The sequence below is a fragment of the Peromyscus californicus genome, unplaced genomic scaffold, assembly GCF_007827085.1.
Source record: "Peromyscus californicus insignis strain IS unplaced genomic scaffold, ASM782708v3 Scaffold_21__1_contigs__length_65335640, whole genome shotgun sequence".
Lineage (NCBI taxonomy): Eukaryota > Metazoa > Chordata > Mammalia > Rodentia > Cricetidae > Peromyscus > Peromyscus californicus.
Window position 1 is genome coordinate 41060245 of NW_026294514.1, and position 17951 is coordinate 41078195.

The following is a 17951-nucleotide window of genomic DNA, read 5'->3' on the forward strand; positions in this document are numbered from 1 at the left end:
ATGAAGCTACTGAAAAGATGGCTCAGCAGGAAGAGCACACTTACTCTTGCAGAAGACCCAGATTAGATTCCCAGCACCTCTGTCTTGGCTCATAACCCTCTGTAACTCCAGTTCCCAGGGATCCAATGTCCTCTTCTGACCTCTGAAGCCACCAGGCATGCAGGGGGTACACACACATATACACAGGCCAACACTAACCCATAAACTAAAATAAATATTTTAAAAAGAAGACACTATAGAAATGTACACATTTTCCCGGCTCAACAAGGGTGAAATATGCAAGACTGAGTATGAAAGGAGCCGATGTCACAGAGTTCCTGATGGTGTCTAGTCCAGTCACACGTGACTATTAGATACAGGAGTTGGGCAATGGCTCACAGGCAGCAGGGTGGAGAGTCCAGGCCCATCTTTCAGTATTTCAGAATTGTTTCTCGAGCCAACACTGGGGAACTTTCTCTAATGCTGGAAGCAATATAATACGGCTAGAAGATAAGACAGTCCTTGGAGAATTCAAATCAAACTAAACTTTCTATTTTAACCATCTGACAGGCAAGAGTGAAAAATGCCATGCCTTCAACCTATCTCTTGTTGAATGGTTTACTTGTGATGTGACGGTTTTAAATATCTCTCTCTGAATGTCCTGCATGTCTTGAACGTAACTGATAGCGTGCTGACAAGAGTACCTTCCATGATGTTGACAGAGATCCAGAATCACACTCTAGGTAAACAAAATCCCACCGCATGCAATACCCTAAGTCCTGCAAAGTCCTCCAGTCTGCACACCTGAGGAGAGCGTCTACAGATAAACTCCACCCTGGAGACGTGAGGAGGGGACTTCCTCAAGGTTAGAAGCCAACACAGAAGCAGATCATAATCAAGAAGTCAAGTTCTGGAAGCCTGCCAACTGTTTGTTCCAGGTGAGGGGACAGACTTGGCACAAAACAAGCACCATAAAACTTGGCTCCTAGCTATGGCGCCCGTCTTACGGACAAGGACGGCTCCAGGGAAATGCCCTGGACTTGCAGAAGTTATTTTGTTTTCTCATTTTCTTTTACCAGAACACTCACAAAATAATATTTTCTACTATGAAATTGATTCATTTTACCACTAATGATGGAGAAGTAGTATTATTCAAGGTTCCATACCCACAGCAAAATCAGGTACAAATTATATGCTATTATTTTAAAAGCTTGCAAAAATGAGTCGTGAGTCATAGCATTAGTGGGGGGGATGCTGTGGCTGGAGAAAAGGCAGACACGCTGTTGCCAAAGCTCCTTTGCACAATGCCACGTGTAAGAGTTATCCGCAGGACACATGCGTGCCACCACAGTTTTGGGGACAGGTAAAGTCTCCAGGGTGCACATGCACAGATCTGGATGATCAGTGGAGGAGTGAAAGGACACGTAACTTTTCACATACAGAAAGACTGCTTTATCATGCTCATCTGTGAGTCAGCACAGAGTGGGGAAGGTGAGCAGCCAAGGCCATCAGCAAAGCCTCAGCTGTGGAATGTTGCAGGAAACAGCCGGTGTGCCCAGTACAGGATGCCAGGAGAACACCCAAAGACAGGCCCTTAGTTCATCTGCAGGCAGAAGCTGCCATCCTCATGTTCCTAATTTTTAATACACAAACACGTTTTTATTGCAACCAATAAAGTTAATAAATGTTTCAGCAAACAATAGCAAACTTCCAGGAATTTTTCAAATGCACCTCAAAGATTTTCCTTTTTCCTGGGCTTTTAGTAAGCTGACTGACCCACTACCTGCCACTTTAAAACACTTCAGTATATATTTCTTAAGAACGAGAAAGTCGGCTACCATCAACGTCAGGAAATTACAGAACTATTACAGACTCATGGCAAGGAGAGGCAAGAGTCTCTCTCTTGACAGGATCTATTCAAGGTGAGGCTATACCAAGGAGACTAGTTAAACTTGAATGAAATCGTTGCTTAATATTTTATTCATGATCTTAAGTCATTTCTGGATGAATAAAATCAGGTATCTAATCAATTAGATTAGATTCTTTTTTCTAAGGTAATCATTGTTTTATTTATTTATTTATTTATTTATCTATTTGATTTGTTTTTAGAGACAGGGTTTCTCTGTGTAACAGTCCTGGCTGTTCTGGAACTCGTTCTGTAGACCAGGCTGGCCTAGAACTCACATAGATCCACCCCCTTCTGCCTCCCAAGCACTGGGATTAAAGGCATGCACCACCACTACCCCAGGTTTTTTTTTTTTTTAAGATTTGTTTGTTTATTATGTATACAGTGTTCTGCCTACATATATGCTCACAGGTCAGAAGAGGGCACCAGATCTCATTATGGATGGTTGTGAGCCACCATGCCATGTGGGTCCTGGAAACTGAACTCAGGACCTCTGGAAGAGCAGCCAGTGCTCTTAACCTCTGAGCCATCTTTTCCCCCAGTTTAAGGGACACATTCTTAACATGCCTTATAAAACACTGGTCCTCAGGTGTCCAAATCTTTATCCAAGTGACAGCAGTGACCAAACAGAACTCATATTTAAGACCCACAACTTTTTACCCTTGCAAAGAGTTTAGCAACCTACAAATATGTTTCTATGCCAGCAGTATATGACACATCTTCATTTGTCTCAAAGTGCATCTTGAGGGTGGAAACATTACCATTTCAAATGTCAAAAGTGAAATTCTGGGAAGTCAAAGGGGCAGACTTATTTAAACAGCTTAACTACAATCAATACTTGATTTTTTTTTATTCAGTGAGGATAAAAATAAGCATGCAATTAGTTAATATGAAATCTGCAAAAAGAAATATAAAGAAACAGCCCCCCCAAGATAAACCAAAAAACCCACCAATCAACTTCTAGAAGGTCAGAATGTGCTTATAGAAGTCTTCAAAGTAGAGAAAATCATTCTGCTAGGTTTTTCAAGTGAAAGGTTGGTCAACTTAATATTTGATGAAACAAGAAAAAAATCAGCTCCTGTCTATTCCAAACACACAGAAGCACCCAGAACCATCTGAGGTATGGTTAACATTTGCTGTCACCCATGATAGTAAGATATTGTTTTCTCATTAACACAAATAGGAGAATACGACCAACCATGTGGCTAAGACATTCTTAATCAGATTGTACAATGGCACTTTTGTGCACAAACACTCACACAGCACTTAACTCCACATCACACATGGCTCTAAGCACATAATGAGAATTACACACTAAATTACATCAAGGCCCTGTAGAGTTCCTGTGCACATTTTATGAATGAGGTGCCCAAGGCCAAGACTCAAGTGTATCTGTCCTCAGCATGCTGCCAAATAGTTACTGTGCTAGCTCATTGCTCTGGGCTGTAAGCAATCCTGACCATCATCACTGTCACCAATTAAAGACATCATTTTAAATGTTTATTCTATAGTTAAAACTATGATTAGCTACATAAATATAGAAAATGAGCACCTGAGCATTTTCTATATGGCTGTCAAATGGTCCCCGATACCATTTGAAAAAGTGCATGAAGAGTTTTAAAGAGAACTTGTGTGTGGATATCCTAATGATGCAGTGGCAGATTGGACAACAAAGACAAGTGTTCTGAAGCCAACTAGCTATACATCTGGTAAGGGCAGTCAGGATGGATTTCCCCGACCACAAAATATGCAAAAATAAGGAGAAAATGAACACAGCATGGTAGAATACAATGCAGCTGTCTAAAGGCCAAGGCACAGACCTGGCTGAGCAGAGAGGGCCTAACAGCTTTGGAAAACATGAAGTAAATGCCATGTATAGAGCAGACAAGCATGCTGTATGTTTTCACTTCATGGAAGAACACCAGGACTAAACTACATACAGATAGAATGAGGTTCTCTAATTGCTCCACTTACAGAGCCTGTCAGCACAACGCATTGGATCCCAACTTAAACCTTGACCTGTCCACTACATTATTATGTTAGAATTTCAGAAAGTCACCATGCCGTGGACAAGAGAGCTGAGGAGCTTGATCAGCACAGAGCAGGGATGGAAACAAGGGAAGGAGCCAGGTTCACATTTTTGTTCAGGAGGTGAGAGGGCAGTGCCTGGCCACTGGTGGCTGGCTGAGGAAATGGCCAGCAGTAAGGTGCCAACCAACGTTGAGGCTTCAGGCCTGTGAAAGATGCACAGACTTTCCATATTGTGATAATTTGTACTTTTTGCAATGTGCATTGCCTACTGAAGCTTTCACAGACCCTGAACAGCTCACAAACACACCAGTGTAGTAGCTACTTTTCAATTCTCACCCTGCTGAACATCCCTAGAGCTTCAGTGCTCTTCTGAGTACTTCAGAATCAATTGTTATTGAAAAAGTCCACTCACTGCAAGGTCCTAGAAGAGTGGGATGTGTTAGCCACGCCTTCCACCTTTTCTTCAGGAAGCTTTTTCCCTAAGCTAACAGTGGCTCTTGGTCCAGGGTACCAAAATTCAGCATCTTCATCCAACGACTCAAGAGTATTTTTTTAATCTCATTTTTCTAATATTATTATATATTAATTAAAACCTGAAAAGCTTGCATATGTTTTGCTTTGGGTAAAGTCTGGGTTTATATTTAGCCCTACAGGTACAGACAGATGCTCCCATTAAAATCCTTCTGGGTTTTTGGTTTTGTTTGTCTTTTTCTGTTTTTATCACAAAGAAAATGAGTCTATACAAAGCACACACATAAATACATAGGGCATTCTCATGCACAAAACAACTTTTTCTATTCTTGCTCAGACTACACCTTGTACAGTTGGGTCTGATGGTGGCCTGGTGACAGCATTCTTGATGTCTTCACGGACTCTAAGAATCCACCAAGTTCATTTACATGTTTATGTTCAGATGACTAGAAATGTTCCACTAAAAATATTACCAATAGCATTCATTAGATGTCCAAAGGGTTTGTGACATACACAGACACACAGAACAGAGTCACAAAAGTGCCCTTCAAGAGTATCTGCCATTACTCTCTCCACAGACTGTAAAATATATTTGGGAGATAAAAGGAGCCAGGATTTCATAGCAGCTGGTCATTGTAGCCACATGCGCAAAGCAGCAATACAGACTTTGAATTCTACTCTCCCAAAGTGACATCTTCTTTGCCATCCACAGCTCAGACAAATAGTGAAACATGATGACTTACATAACAAAACAACTGACTTCTGAGCCTCAGTTAAGATGGCCGATTGCATGTCCTCACGCTTTCATTTTAGAGGCTCTTCTCTGTTATTTTGAACACTTTTCAAAGATGAATTCTGAACTCAGAATCCCAAGCTGCTGCCAAGATTATACCAAGAGATAGTCCTTAGTAGAGAACATGGGATTCAGGAACCAACAAAAGTGTAATTTAATAAGTTAATGCAATTCTGACTGAAGTTTTGAGGGTTTGTTCTGTTAAAATCTCAGGTGCAGAATCCTCATTTCCACAGAAATTTGGGTGTACAATCAACGTCCATATATGCATCCCAACTACTGAGTGAGCTCTAGTCTCAGAAACAAACGAACAAATAAACAGTTCAGAACAGGTCACATATAGCTGGCTCCAGGCGAGCTGAGCCCAACAAAGAAAAGGAAGCCAGCAGCACATAGCAAGGCCTGCACCCGGAGAACATTCTCAATAACTTTGTGATGGGTAATCACTGTTCCTCAAGTGGATTGCAAGCACCTTCTGGCCTGGTGTCTAAAACAATAAACCCACAACGCGCGCCCCTCCAAGGTGACTTAAATGGGGGCAGGGCATGGGAAGGGGACACATGGACAAGGATACTGCCCATAAAAAAACATTTCCTTCAGCTACATGGGGAGAGTCTGTTTGTCCTTGTTCCCAGATGCCACTCTGTTCTTTCTTTAAATTTCCTTTCTTCTGAACAGCTCTGGGCTTGACACCTGGCTTCCAGTTGGCGGTACAGAAAAGCCACCGTCTCAGGAGCTTTGAGCCCCTTCTAGGAACAGAAGTTTGGCCCAGGTTGGCTGTCTGGTTCTAGCCTCACATCATCTATTCCACAGCAGCCTTGGTTCCTTGACTCTTATAATTTCAGAGAATGGAATTATAGGTATTGAAAAGTAACCGAGCCATGAGCTCAGGGCATCTCTCCAATTTTGCATCAAAAGTAAAGGCTGTGGAATTATGAGAAATGGATACTAGTGAGGTTTAGATCCTTTGCTATTAATCTGCTGAAGACTTCACATCATGGAGTAGCACTCTATTTTCAAATGTGCTCCACTTGAGTTAAGTATCAGTGAAACACCTGAATACAATGCATTTATCGATTATTTTCTTGAAGGAAAACTACTAAACATCAATAAATTCATCTTCAAAGTAGGGTCAAGAAAAAACAGAGAGAACAGAAACACAAAGCAAGCAAAGGAGCAAATGCTGGAGGCCAAACAGAAAGATGGACAGGGATGAAAATGTTTTCAAAGCATTTTGTAACACTGTAGTTCTCACCAGTTCCTGTAACAGAGGCTGTTTTCACGGTTCATATAATGCTGGCCATCCAGGACCCTAGAAGACGGTCATTCACTAGGACACTGAGCCTGGCAAGGCAGCTCATCAGGAGATGGAGCCAACTATGGTTTGTACAGGACATATGGAGGACATATGTACAGGACATGTGAGCATTTCATGTACCTAGGGAAGTGGTAGGGAGCATGTGTGACACCTGGGGTGGACATGTGCCTCCTTGGAAGGGCTGTACAGCATCTATGGGAGATGATAACAAACTGACAAGGGGGCTGAGGATCCCAGTAAGAGGGGGTAACTTGAGAAACCTAGGACGCTGAGACTGGTCAAGACAAATGTGAAGCCCCACGGAGAAAGTGGAGGAACTATTAGTCTTCAAAGAAAAAACTAGTGCTTTGTGAGCCGGTAAAAGCAAACCCATAGGCTCAGGTGTGTAGCATCGGGTAATGAGACCCTGGCTCACCTCTGTGGACGGAGATCAACTGCGGCTTACAGAACAAGAGCATGGGGGGAATGGCTGGAGCTAAGAAGGAAGTAGTTAGGGGTCCCATGGAAAGATTTACCGTTCAAGGAAGCTGGGAAGAACATCACAGGTTGGGAACGTGGCTGAGTGAGAAGAGAGAGAAGTGCAAAGATATTAGCAGTGCACAGAGACACAGGAAGGGGCACACACAGCAGCGGACTCGCATGCTTCTCTCGTGAAGCAAGCAGAGAAACCGTGGAAATAACACAGCATAAACTGCAAAAAGACTCCTCCTTGGTATGCAACAGAGGGTCAGACAGGAGTGCCAGAAAGCTAGAAAGCACCAAGAATATTCACACTCCTGAAGGAGGGAGGTGATGGCCTGGAGAGGGGTACCAGGGAAAAGCAGCTACACAATCTGGCCATAAAGAGAAGAGAATCATGAGCTACTGAGGAAGTTGTATCATTGGTTGGGATAGAAAGGTCAGGACCACCTCATGAGCAGTCATTCAGGCCAGGGAGGGGACAGCCTAGAAACATCGCTAAAGAGGATGACATCTGCAGCAGGCAGGATGATGCCCCAAAGTAATGAGCAAGTGCTGATCCGAGAAGCTAAGTATGTCACCATGCATGGCTGGCAGAATTGGGCGGATGTGATTACCTGCAGCATCCCGAGATGGAAAGATTATCCTGGCTTATTGGGGTGAGCCAGCATCATCAAAGGTCCCTTATCAGAGGGAAACAGGAGGACCAGAGGAAGCATGACACTGAAAACAAGAGGTTAGATTTACCAGTCAACTGGTGTGGGTAGTCAGCAAGCAATCAAGGCAGGAAGACACTCTCTCCCAGAGTTCTAGAAGGAAAAAAAAACCTTCCAGACCCATTTCAGACTGCTGACCTTCCGAACTGTCAGATAATCAGCCTGTGCATTCTCAGATCACTGAATGTGTGGTGATCTGTCACACAGCAATAAGGAACTAATGCTGCATCTTAGCTAAACGAATCAAGATAAACTTCTATTGCTAAACTATAAGAATATGCAAGGAAGCCCAAGAGATTTTTAACTTTTCTAATAATAAGATTTTTTCTTTGAAATGCCATTTTTTTTAACACAGAAGTGTACCTTCCTTGCTGATGCCTAATTCTTTATTTTGCCTGTTTTCCTAGCAACCCAACATGGGCTGGTAAGACAGGGATAGAAGAAAGAGTTGGCCTTTAAGCTAGTGACAAGAATACGGAGTACAGTAAGACTTGATGTTCAGGGCCAGTTGTACTTCCACAAACGGGTGGTATATGGTTTACTGTCGCAGGGGGAAGGCAGACAGAAGGCGCTGGTAACTTGTCTCACTGCTACTTCTATAGAATCATGAGGATGCCATCCTCAAGTCATCACTGCCACCTGAGTGAGCTGGGCATGGCTGGCTCTCAGCAACTATATGAGGAGAAATCAGAGTGAGCAGGCTGTCTGGGGCAGCTTCCTGAAAAAGGGAGGCTTTGGGTGCAGGGCAGAGACTTTCTAGGTGAAACAGCACGAACTTGGATAAAGAGTGAACAGTCAAGCAGAAGGCGGTGCTGAGAGCAGCTGGACATACCCAAAGGAAGCTGTGTCCAATTGTGGGGGATTCAGTTCCATACAGATGCAAATGTGTGGAGTGGAGGCAGTGAGTGGACATGAGGAGTGGAGGAGGAGGTGAGTGGACATGAGGAGTGGAGGAGGAGGTGAGTGGACATGAGAAATGGAGGAGGAGGTGAGTGGACATGAGGAGTGGAGGAGGTGAGTGGACATGAGGAGTGGAGGAGGAGGTGAGTGGACATGAGGAGTAGAGGAGGAGGTGAGTGGACATGAGGAGTGGAGGAGGAGATGAGTGGACATGAGGAGTGGAGGAGGAGGTGAGTGGACATGAGGAGTGGAGGAGGAGGTGAGTGGACATGAGGAGTGGAGGAGGAGGTGAGTGGACATGAGGAGTGGAGGAGGAGGTGAGTGGACATGAAGAGTGGAGGAGGAGGTGAGTGGACATGAGGAGTGGAGGAGGAGGTGAGTGGACATGAGGAGTGGAGGAGGAGGTGAGTGGACATGAGGAGTGGAGGAGGTAAGTGGACATGAGGAGTGGAGGAGGAGGTGAGTGGACATGAGGAGTGGAGGAGGAGGTGAGTGGACATGAGGAATGGAGGAGGAGGTGAGTGGACATGAAGAGTGGAGGAGGAGGTGAGTGGACATGAGGAGTGGAGGAGGAGGTGAGTGGACATGAGGAGTGGAGGAGGAGGTGAGTGGACATGAGGAGTGGAGGAGGAGGTAAGTGGACATGAGGAGTGGAGGAGGAGGTGAGTGGACATGAGGAGTGGAGGAGGAGGTGAGTGGACATGAGGAGTGGAGGAGGAGGTGAGTGGACATGAGGAGTGGAGGAGGAGGTGAGTGGACATGAGGAGTGGAAGAGGAGGTGAGTGGACATGAGGAGTGGAGGAGGAGGTGAGTGGACATGAGGAGTGGAGGAGGAGGTGAGTGGACATGAAGAGTGGAGGAGGAGGTGAGTGGACATGAGGAGTGGAGGAGGAGGTGAGTGGACATGAGGAGTGGAGGAGGAGGTGAGTGGACATGAAGAGTGGAGGAGGAGGTGAGTGGACATGAGGAGTGGAGGAGGAGGTGAGTGGACATGAGGAGTGGAGGAGGAGGTGAGTGGACATGAGGAGTGGAGGAGGAGGTGAGTGGACATGAGGAGTGGAGGAGGCGGTGAGTGGACATGAGGAGTGGAGGAGGAGGTGAGTGGACATGAGGAGTGGAGGAGGAGGTGAGTGGACATGAGGAGTGGAGGAGGAGGTGAGTGGACATGAAGAGTGGAGGAGGAGGTGAGTGGACATGAGGAGTGGAGGAGGAGGTGAGTGGACATGAAGAGTGGAGGAGGAGGTGAGTGGACATGAGGAGTGGAAGAGGAGGTGAGTGGACATGAGGAGTGGAGGAGGAGGTGAGTGGACATGAGGAGTGGAGGAGGAGGTGAGTGGACATGAGGAGTGGAGGAGGAGGTGAGTGCACATGAGGAGTGGAGGAGGAGGTGAGTGGACATGAGGAGTGGAGGAGGAGGTGAGTGGACATGAGGAGTGGAGGAGGAGGTGAGTGGACATGAGGAGTGGAGGAGGAGGTGAGTGGACATGAGGAGTGGAGGAGGAGGTGAGTGGACATGAGGAGTGGAGGAGGAGGTGAGTGGACATGAAGAGTGGAGGAGGAGGTGAGTGGACATGAGGAGTGGAGGAGGAGGTGAGTGGACATGAGGAGTGGAGGAGGAGGTGAGTGGACATGAGGAGTGGAGGAGGAGGTGAGTGGACATGAGGAGTGGAGGAGGAGGTGAGTGGACATGAGGAGTGGAGGAGGAGGTGAGTGGACATGAGGAGTGGAGGAGGAGGTGAGTGGACATGAGGAGTGGAGGAGGAGGTGAGTGGACATGAGGAGTGGAGGAGGAGGTGAGTGGACATGAGGAGTGGAGGAGGAGGTGAGTGGACATGAGGAGTGGAGGAGGAGGTGAGTGGACATGAGGAGTGGAGGAGGAGGTGAGTGGACATGAGGAGTGGAGGAGGAGGTGAGTGGACATGAGGAGTGGAGGAGGAGGTGAGTGGACATGAGGAGTGGAGGAGGAGGTGAGTGGACATGAGGAGTGGAGGAGGAGGTGAGTGGACATGAGGAGTGGAGGAGGAGGTGAGTGGACATGAGGAGTGGAGGAGGAGGTGAGTGGACATGAGGAGTGGAGGAGGAGGTGAGTGGACATGAGGAGTGGAGGAGGAGGTGAGTGGACATGAGGAGTGGAGGAGGAAGTGAGTGGACATGAGGAGTGGAGGAGGAGGTGAGTGGACATGAGGAGTGGAGGAGGAGGTGAGTGGACATGAGGAGTGGAGGAGGAGGTGAGTGGACATGAGGGGCAGAGGCAGTGCACAAAGATATTAAAATAATATCTGCAGTAGATGTATGTATGCGCTGGTAAGGATGGTGGCAGGAGATACAGGAAGAAATACTTGCAATACCAACCTCAACAAAAGGAAAGAAAAACAATATTTCAATTTCCAAATGAAATCAAGATAGACATTGCACAGGTAATAAAGAGAAACTGTCTGTAAATCTGCTGTAAACATCAGGTATTTATATTGTTTTATTTATATTCTTGTTTATGTCTTACCTCAGATGGTGAAATTAACTATAAAATATGAAACAATTGGCTTGGTCTCATACTAAGAGAAACTTAAAACAGACAGGTAGATTTGCAGAAATATGAGTGTAAATAAAATAGGAACACTTTCCCAAAGTGTTATCATTTCATTCTCTTAGTTGAATAGGTATCTGATTTTCAGGGTTTAATTTTGTGTGTATATGTGTGTGTGTGTGTGTGTGTGTGTGTGTGTGTGTGTGTGTGTGTGTGTAAGTTTGCATGTAGCTTTGGTATATCTTCTAAAACTTGAATATTAGTTTAGAAACATTAGCAGTGAACCACTACTTTAATGCCTTTAGAATAGTAATCCAGTCAAGAAACGCAAACAACTTTGTTCCATTTTTAACACTAACACGAGGCCAAAGAACTTCATTCACAGTGGCTAGCGTGAACAACATCATTATAATGTTTGCACACCAAAAGGAACACTAACAATCAAGGGTGTCAATATAAAATTGAGTTTAGCTCCCTCTTGGAAGGCTGACACAACCTTCTGTCTTTTTGATGGCATTGAAGTTTTCGATCACAAGCATGTTTATTCATCTTCAAATGCAAGTGTCAAGCTGGAGTCACACCAGATCTTGAGCACAGACATCTTCAGTTGCTAAGAGATCAAGGCAAACACAGTCACTTCTTTCTTTCCTCACTCAGTCAGACAGGCCCATAACTCTAACACAGAATGTCTCCTAAAGTCATCACTGTGCAGTCCGTGAGTAATGGTCTGACTCACCAATGTGGGTTCTTTTTCTTTTTCTTTTCCCTCTCATCCAAGTCTTTGATGATTTTTAGATACGTTCCAAAACATCATCATCTTCCCCATTCTTCTACCATCTCCAAACCCTCCCATGTCTCCCTTCTCTCTCTCTCTCTCTCTCTCTCTCTCTCTCTCTCTCTCTCTCTCTCTCTCTCTCTCTCTCTCTCTCTCTCTCTCTCCTCCCTCCCTCCCTCATAATCATGGTCTTATTTTCTTTAATTATCACTGTTTTGCACACACATAAATAAGCTCATACATATATAAATGCATAATAACATATTTTAGGTAATGTCTTCTTTCCCAACTGAGCAACAAGATTCTGAGAATGCCATTGACTCTTGGTGCTTCATGCTCTCTACATGTCCTCTGGCATACTCAGAGCCTTAAGACATGAGCAGCTTCCTGTCAGATCAGAGGTAAGATAAAGGGAGCCAGCATGTCCAATGGCTCTGTGTGCTATCACTAATGTTTTGCTGTATCTTCAAAGTTGACAATGTCAAACATATCTCACAGTCATCTCATTAGCCAAAGGACCATGTGAGAGCATCCTGTGCTGACCACCCAGTTTCACTCACCTGTCATGCATCTCCCTCCACAGGGACCCCTGACCATCCTTCCCTCACTAAGAGCTTTCCAGTGAGACTTCTTCCTCTCTCTAAAAAATGGAGGGACGCACACTTCACTTCATGCCCAACAGCCTAAGAATTTGGTTCCCAACACGGATGCCCTGATTTGCTTCAGTAGAAAAGTCTCCCGTTTCCCCTGGGTGTCTTTTTTTTTTTATTAACACCAAACCAAGAAGGGAAATCTAGAGGAGAAAGCTTCACTCTCCAAGCATTTCTGCAATGGCTGATGGACCTTAAAGAACCGTCCAGAATAAACTAATGACACTAATATGTTCTATGTCTGGGCTGAAGGGACACAACAGAGGGATAGTGAATCTGACACTTTCCTGCCTCCTGCCTAAACTCGCCTTGCTTTGCAAACGCCTTCACTGTATGCCAATGCTCAGATATCTAGTGTCTTAAACCCGGCGCTAGGACCCCGACCTGAGGGTACAGCACACATCTGAGGCACAGTGTTCTCCACAGGCAGTTTGTCCACGTGTAAGTTCTATTTCCATCATTATCCCTCCATCTTTCCAGCTCCAGGTTACCTGGAGACTCTGGATAGTAATGCCATCAAATGTAGGCGCAGAGTCACCAGCTGTGTCCTTAGGTAAACCTCACCTCCTGGATGCAGATCAGGTTCTTCTGCCCTAGGTTCTCTACCCCCTGCTGGGCCACTCTATCTATGGACCTGCAATGATCCTACGGCCAGAATCAGAGATGGGCACAGGCGGAGAGGGAGAGGCCTGTGAGAGACACTGGACTGTTTGGGTCCAAGCCACCTTCTCCAAGACCTTCTGGAACTCCAAAGAAAGAAAGGTCTTCTTGTAAGTCAATCAACATTAACAGGTCATACATGCATACTCAACACAGAAAACACTAAGAGATACAAGAGAAAGAGACGCACTTGCCTAGCATTTGTGCTATGGACTGACATGGTGTGGATGGAATAAACAGCAAAGAAGGGTGGTGGGAACCCAAGCACTCAGCAGAATCTACACACCCTCACCCCTCCCAAGGAGGCAGACCTCAGAGCCCCACAGAATGGAGGCTTCCTGATTACACATTCCCCGCTCCCCACCCTGAGATTCTGGTTTGGCAGCCCTCAAGAAGATCAGCACTTCATCCCTTTCTATATGATACGCAGGCTCGGCTAAAGCCTCTGTTCTAGACGCTTTCAGTTTCCAGGGTTCAACCTTCCCATTATTTTATTGCGGAAGCCACTAAAGTGTTTAGTATTTGTTCACTGTGAGGTGCCAGGACTTGGTCTCTCTCTTCCTCTTTATGGTCCTTTTCTCCCTATCCATCACGACGTCCACAATGATAAACACTGGTCATTTCACCAGAAACAGAATCTGAGGGTACCACAGCAGGTGTCATGAGATGTGTAGCAAGCACAAGCACAAGGTCCACCTCTCACTGAAAGTTAAAATTCAATATAATGATGTAAATTTTGAATGCAGAAGAGTCCCTGTATACAACCACAGGCTCTGGTGCCCAAGCACTCAACTAAACAAGTCTGTCCTGACTGCTCAGCAAATCTTCCTAGTTGGAATGGTGTGACCTGGGGCTCCCACTATCTTTTTTAACATCCCACTTCATCTATTACTGTCAGTCAACAAACAAAAATAGATCTGTGTATCATAATCCTTTGAGTGGACATATACAAATGATATCAGCTAATAGGAAGAAGGTGATTAATTAATGGGCAGATTGCCTTCTGTGTACCTTATGTGTTCAACTTATCTAGTCTCTCAAAAATCCAAGGAGACGGGTATCTTTCCTACTATACAGGTGGGGAAACTGAGGCACAGAAAGACTGAATGACTTGCCCCGGGCTCACAGAGATGGTAGGTGGCATTGCTAGATACAAACCCAGCTCCAGTGTATACTCTGAAACACTAAAGTTCGGATTAGCTTTGCTGGGTCATTTCCTAGCCCTGCCCATGAGTTCACTAATCGGCAAGCTGCCGAGGCAAATGTTTTCATTTCAGGGAAATTCCCTAATTAAATCCCCTTGAGAAATTTTAAGGCTGACCTTGGAAAACAGCTCAACCGGCGCGGCCACAGCACTCCAGTCTTTTAAGTACTGCTCCCAGGACCAGGTTTCCCCTGTAGTCACAGAAGGTTCTAGAAGAGAAAATACAACACTTTTCCTGAAGCAATTCTTGATGGAATAAAAACAGGATAAAAACGTAACTGAAGGTAATCTCAAACAGTAGGCTGCTTAAGTTGGTGATCAAAAGAGCCACTAGTTAGGACATGGCCACTTATGTCCTGAACCTGTCTAGGAACCTTCCCTCATCCATGGCTCCACACTAAGCTTTCTGTGTCAGGAGTCAAGCTCATGAACACACCTCAACTAGGTGCCTCCTGTAACTTGCAGTTGGCATCTCAAAGACGCCAGCAGAGACAGCAAAGGGATGCCGTCGACTTCCAAGTCAATGGCCTGACGCCTTTGAACCCGCCCCTTTCACCTCCATGACGCCTTTGGTGGGTGTCAGTTGGCATAAGCCTCAGAAGGCAGCCTGGCAAACGTGGCCCTACTTGCCAACAGTCATGATGGGCTTCTACTTGATGTGGCCGTTCTTCTAGGAGCTTGTCTTAATGGGCTCACAGTAGACTACCCAGGGGACAAGACACAGGACTTCGGTTACTAGTCCACAAAGCAATGAAACACTAGAAATAAATTAAATGTCCATCAAGGAGTTAATTCAATGTTTTATACAGACATGCCACGTATGCTGTGCAGAGGTCACGCAAACAATACACTAAGGAAGGGAAGAGAGTTTAGAAAACAAAACTCCTTTTTTGATAAATATGTGGTAGATTAAAAGTGAGATGAGTCGGGCGGCGGTGGCGCACACCTTTAATCCCAGCACTCAGGAGGCAGAGCCAGGTGGATCTCTGTGAGTTTGAGGCCAGCCTGGGCTACCAAGTGAGTTCCTGGAAATGTACAAAGCTACACAGAGAAACCCTGTCTCGAAAAAAAAAAAAAAAAAAGTGAGATGAAAACTATGGAAGTCATATTTCACACGAAGTCATCTTTTGGTACAAGGAACATAAGTAATTTGTTTTCCAATCTTTCTCCTGCTTTGATTTTTCTGCTTTCCCAATTTTGCAGATTGATATTTGGTCGCTGAAATAAAAAAATTACCATTTTTAAATAATGAAAATTAGAAAAAAAATAACGGCTTTAAAATTACCACAGGTGCCTCAGCAAAGTCTCCTCTGGAATTAACCAACAAAGCAGCTCTGCACTAATAAAAGCTGAAGGTAATAGTATGCACCAACAGAAAGGCAAGGACATAAAAGGGAATTAACAGGGGAGGAAGGTTAAATTACATACACACATACACATGATAGAGATAGAGATAGAGACAGAGATGTAGATAGATATGATTCAGAGATTATCAAATCCTGTGTTTAATTTAATGAAATCTTTTGATAATTAAATGTGTCATTAAGAAACTTAAAGAGACTAAGGGTATATGTGACCTTTCATATTCACATTTTTGCTATGGGAGACATAAAATAAGGTGAGCATAAAAAGGCAAATATGGTATGATCTCACTTATGTGTGGAGTCTAAACAAAATCAACCTCAGAATGAAAGAGAATACAGATGGTAACCAGAGCTGGAGAACAGGGAATGGAGAAAGGGGACACGCTTGTCAAAGGGTGTAGTTTCAGTTACATAGAAGGAGTGAGTTTTAGGAGTTATCAAATAACATGGTGACCACGGTTAATATACTGCATACTTCAAAGCTGCTAAAAAAAAAAACACACAGAGAAATTCTCTGTGTTCTCACCTTTAAAAAAAATAACTATGTAAGGTGATAGATATGCTAATTATCTTCCTTTAGTCTTTCCACAATATCAACAGACATCAAAACAGCCCATTTAGGCCAGGGAGAACACTCAGTCGAAAAGCGAAAAGCGCTTGTCTTGCAAGCATGCAGACCTGAGTTTGATTCCCAGCATCCCTTAAAAAAGTCCCTATAGACCCACTGGCCAGGAGGCAGAGAAAGTCAGTTTCCTGAGGCTTGCTACAGAGCATATCTAGCCAAACAGTGGTCTCTGGGTTCAGTAAAAGTCCCTGTCTCAAAAGAGAAGATACCGGGCAATTGAGAAAGACAATCAAACTTGACCTCTAGCCTCCACACACAGATACACCCATATGCACATGCATTCAGATGAGCACATGTGTATATGTAAAAAAATTATATTTCTACCCTGATAAATAAAGGCGACTGACAATTAAAAATGAAGCAGAAAAATAAACATATAAGGTATATATGCGTGTGTATATGTGTGCATGTGTGTATCACTCATCTAATAACATATTTATAAAATACCTTCTATGTGCTAGGCACTACACCCGTGTGCCAACAAATGCAAACATAAATAGAAAAGAAATTGGAAAAAAACAGCAAAATATTAACAGCAGTTTATATGGCAGTGCGATTAATGTAAATACATATTCCCTATTGCATTTTCTATAGTCAAAATATTCTACAAGGATTATTATTTTAACACACACACACACACACACACACACACACACAAATACACTTGGAGATACTGATCTAAAAGGGCTGAGTATTAATGTCCCAGAAGAAGGTGCAGATGGTAGACCGGTCAGAACTACATCCCCACTGGCAGTGACAGAAAGAAAGGCTCCTCCTCCTCCACGCCCTGCATCTGAAATCTTCCAGGACAATAAGGCAACCTGTTAGATCCACCACCAGCAACCTCAAGACACGGTGAAAGGAATATTCACGCAGACTTTTAATATTGAAATTCAAATTCTTTGTCAGCCTCCTATTCTACAAAGAGCAGCAAGGTCTAAAGTGGGACCCTCTGCCTGGTCCAGGAGATGAAAAATACATAATATGCATTATTTCCCTTTAGTACTCAATGTACCTCGCTGACAACAGAGGGAAATCATTTAAATTTAGGCAACACTACTTATGCCTAAAACATGCACCAAAAGCATGGATGTTAACATCCTCTATCAGCCCCAGCATTAGCTTGTTGCTGCTGAGAAACACACTGCTGGAGTGTAAGAAAGCAGTTTAATCATCAAAGGAAACTGGCGGAGTTGTGACTGGTGGATTTTCTAGTTCTTCTGAAATACCAAGCCATCCTAATGGGAGCCCATCTAGGAGCCTGTAGCTTCTTGGCCCACGATGTTGCTAAAAGCTTTGTGGTTGCTTCAGTATCTCCCAACATGAGATTTTTTTCATTTGCTTCCCAGAGAAAGCGATGTGACAAACCCTGATGATGTTCCAGGAAGATTATTCAACTTCCCTGTTTTCACACAAGCATTTTACTGCCTTACAATTATGTGCTTTACAAAAAAAAAAAATACAGCAGAACTGATGCTAAAGCAAATATAGATATCTCATTCTCTGCAACAGCTGGGTTCTTAAAAAGACTCTGTGTAATTTCTCAATTTAATCATATTTCTGATTGTCATACATT

General features: G+C 44.3%; 1 protein-coding gene across 2 annotated transcripts in view; it reads right to left on the reverse strand.

Annotated features, from left to right (window-relative positions):
- The window catches only part of L3mbtl4 (L3MBTL histone methyl-lysine binding protein 4), a 448777-nt gene that overhangs the window by 299723 nt on the left and 131103 nt on the right, over positions 1-17951 (reverse strand). For both annotated transcript variants that reach the window (XM_052750167.1, XM_052750168.1), the window contains one exon: positions 14504-14595. In XM_052750167.1, coding sequence (XP_052606127.1) covers positions 14504-14595 — 92 coding nt within the window. The remainder of the gene's footprint in view (positions 1-14503; positions 14596-17951) is intronic.